The 2,829-nt window shown below is 43.5% G+C and overlaps 1 protein-coding gene across 1 annotated transcript; it reads right to left on the bottom strand.

Annotated features, from left to right (window-relative positions):
• Nucleotides 1-363: 363 nt before the first annotated feature.
• LOC104944724 (39S ribosomal protein L1, mitochondrial-like) lies at nt 364-977 on the bottom strand (the record flags this gene model as incomplete). The annotated part of the gene is made up of 2 exons (XM_010770294.1): nt 364-694; nt 847-977. Coding segments are annotated over 2 exons (447 nt in total), but the record flags the coding sequence as incomplete, so codon positions are not given.
• Between the last annotated feature and the right edge of the window lie 1,852 nt (nt 978-2,829).

Raw genomic sequence — 2,829 nt, 5'->3', positions numbered from 1 at the left:
GCTCCGCGGATTGGTCCATTTGGACTTCGTTACGTCAATATGCCCAGGAAGAAAAAAATGGAAAAAGAAAAATCTCCAACGAGGTGTTCTGGGGCAGCATGGACAGGTCTTTTCTGTGTTGGAGTTTTACCCGCTACAGGGTGTACTTTGAGGGTTTGTGACTCTGCAGACCGTTTACATGCAGAAAAAGCTACATAACACACAAGGGGACGGGTAATAACCGGAAAGGCATGACATGGGACCTTTAATAAAAACTGCAATACATAGGGGAGGTGCATCCGAATATTAGTTCTGAAAAAATAATGGTTTCACAAACAACTTCCTACCTAGTAAAGGCACATTTTCCCGCCAAAAATCGAACTTTTATCCGGCATTACATTAACTCAGCTTCTGCAATGGACACAGCTTCAGTGACGTTGCCATTACCTTTTTCTCCAGCTTCATGTTGAGCCTCAGATCGACGAAGATAGGCTGTTTGAGGGGGGTGAAGTCCAACCTCTGAAAGGTCTTCAGCATGTCGACGGACTCAGCTGCTCCGTAGGTGGTCCGCGGGTAGAACCTGGGAACATACACGTCATCCACAGGCGCCCACCCTGTGAAGCCGTAGGGCTTCTTGCTGTCCGAGTCATCGATGACCCTCCTTTCTTTCTTCACTTCCTTCTCTTTGTCCTCTTTTTGGTTTTTCCTCTGTGGCCTAATAAACAACAAGGAAGATGTTGAACTGAGTAGGTCACACATGGCAGCTTATCTGCTGAGTGCACAACATACTGGTTATAGTGGATATAAATTCATCTGAGATTAAGATACTAAGAGCAGATTTTCTTAAACTAAAGTTTACAAACTCACTTGACAGCTGCAAAAGTCCTGACAGGCAGATTTCTTGGAGCGGTCGGTGATATACCTGTGAAGGCCGGACCTCCGGCTCTCAGCAGCTGCCTCTGACACCCTGCAAAAACGGGATGAAGTGAAAAAAGCTGCTAAAGAATAAAAGCATACAGACACAGGGTGCAGATGACAAAACTCAATGTAACACACTTAGATGCTGTGGGGAAGCAAATTAAACTGAATACCAGAGGTCAGATGTTTTTCTGTGATATAATAAAATATGTTTCAATGATAAGGAAAAAAACGTAATACTGTTAAAATACCACAAGAAAAGTATCTATGTGAATCCGAAGCAAAATGCATCACATGTAAACATCGGAAAAATGTGCCATTATATGAGATATTTTATTATTATATAATGACATTTTCTCATGAGGACAGAAAGCTCACTCATATGCAAGATAAAAATTTGCTTTGCAAATTCCACCTAGTCTGTTCACTGGCACTAGTTATGTCAAGGGGCTGCCATCAAAATCACTTTCCCCAAATCTCACCGTCTATGTGAGAGTATAAATACTTCTGTTAATTATAAGCAATACATCTGAGGTACTGCCTGGTAGCCCCTTCACTAACAAGTGAATTAATATACATAGCATTGGTTATTTTCGTTTTTTCCCTCTATGTTGATTTTAGACATCTGACAGTTATACACACACACTTGATAATAAGCACATACACACAGTGGCGACTGGTCATTAGGGGCACAGCCCCACCTAGTGTCAGCAGAAAGTATTACAAATAATAATTACAAAAGAATGCAAAAAGAAAATACATCTTAAAATTAGAGCTGTCAAGTTAACTAATTATTTTAACGCGATTAACGCATGTGTATTTTTTGTCCTCGACTGCCCCGTAGTTTCAGATCGCATCGAGTTTAAAATACCATACAAGCTGATGCTGACAGCCCCGCTCCTGCCGTCCGCTTGTGGCAGACCACACTTCCACGCTCACCGGCAGGCACCGACTGGACATCGGGAGGACCATGAGGGTGTGTGTATGTGTGGCGCGAGCGAGCGAGAGAGAGAGAACGGGCACACCTTACGTGTATTGTTGTTGTTAGCATCTGGCGCTAACGGATATAAGGAGCTGTTTCAATGAAAAAAGAGGAGCGACATTTCGCCGACAACTGTGCCGAGCACTTGACTTTATCCAGGTAGCCAGACAGTGGGACATTGTACGAAAAGTCAGCACACTCAGTGCGGGCAACATGATTGCAGGGTCCAGGCAGCTCCCGTTCGAGCACATGACTTGAGTTCCACATAGCTCCAACGATCCATCACAGTGCACACACACACACACACACACACACACACACACACACACACACACACACACACACACACACACACACACACACACACACACACACACACACACACACACATACTTATAATCATTATTAGTTATCAATTACAAGATTCAAGGCTGTGTCCTCGTGCACACTAACTACAGTGTTTAGTAGATGAGGATCGTAAGTCCCAAACTCCTCCAACAATACAACATCAATTAAGACGATAAACAATCAAACCGATTTAGAATACAAATAGTGTAAGAAGAAACAGGAGTATAGAATAGTGCAGATTATGTTGCAGACTAATGTGTGTCAGAGTGTTGTCAGAGACCAGGTACATGCAGGAGTCTGTAAACATGTAAATAGAATAAGATAAACAACCACAGGATATACAATTAAAATACTGTACAGCTGTCATTGTGATGAGTGTGAGCAGCAGCAGCAGCCTGCACATCACACACACCCTCCTGCTCAACACACACTTTACTACACAGTCCTGCGCACATGGCTCACACACACACACACACACACACACACACACACACACACACACACACACACACACACACACACACACACACACACACACACACACACACACACACACACACTCTCTCTCTCTCTCACACACACTCTCTCTCAAACACAGGCAC

This window comes from Notothenia coriiceps, unplaced genomic scaffold (assembly GCF_000735185.1).
Source record: "Notothenia coriiceps isolate Sejong01 unplaced genomic scaffold, NC01 NC01_scaffold00008706, whole genome shotgun sequence".
Classification (NCBI taxonomy): domain Eukaryota; kingdom Metazoa; phylum Chordata; class Actinopteri; order Perciformes; family Nototheniidae; genus Notothenia; species Notothenia coriiceps.
The sequence above is the reverse complement of the archived record's forward strand: the minus strand, read 5'-3'. Positions and strand labels throughout refer to the sequence as shown.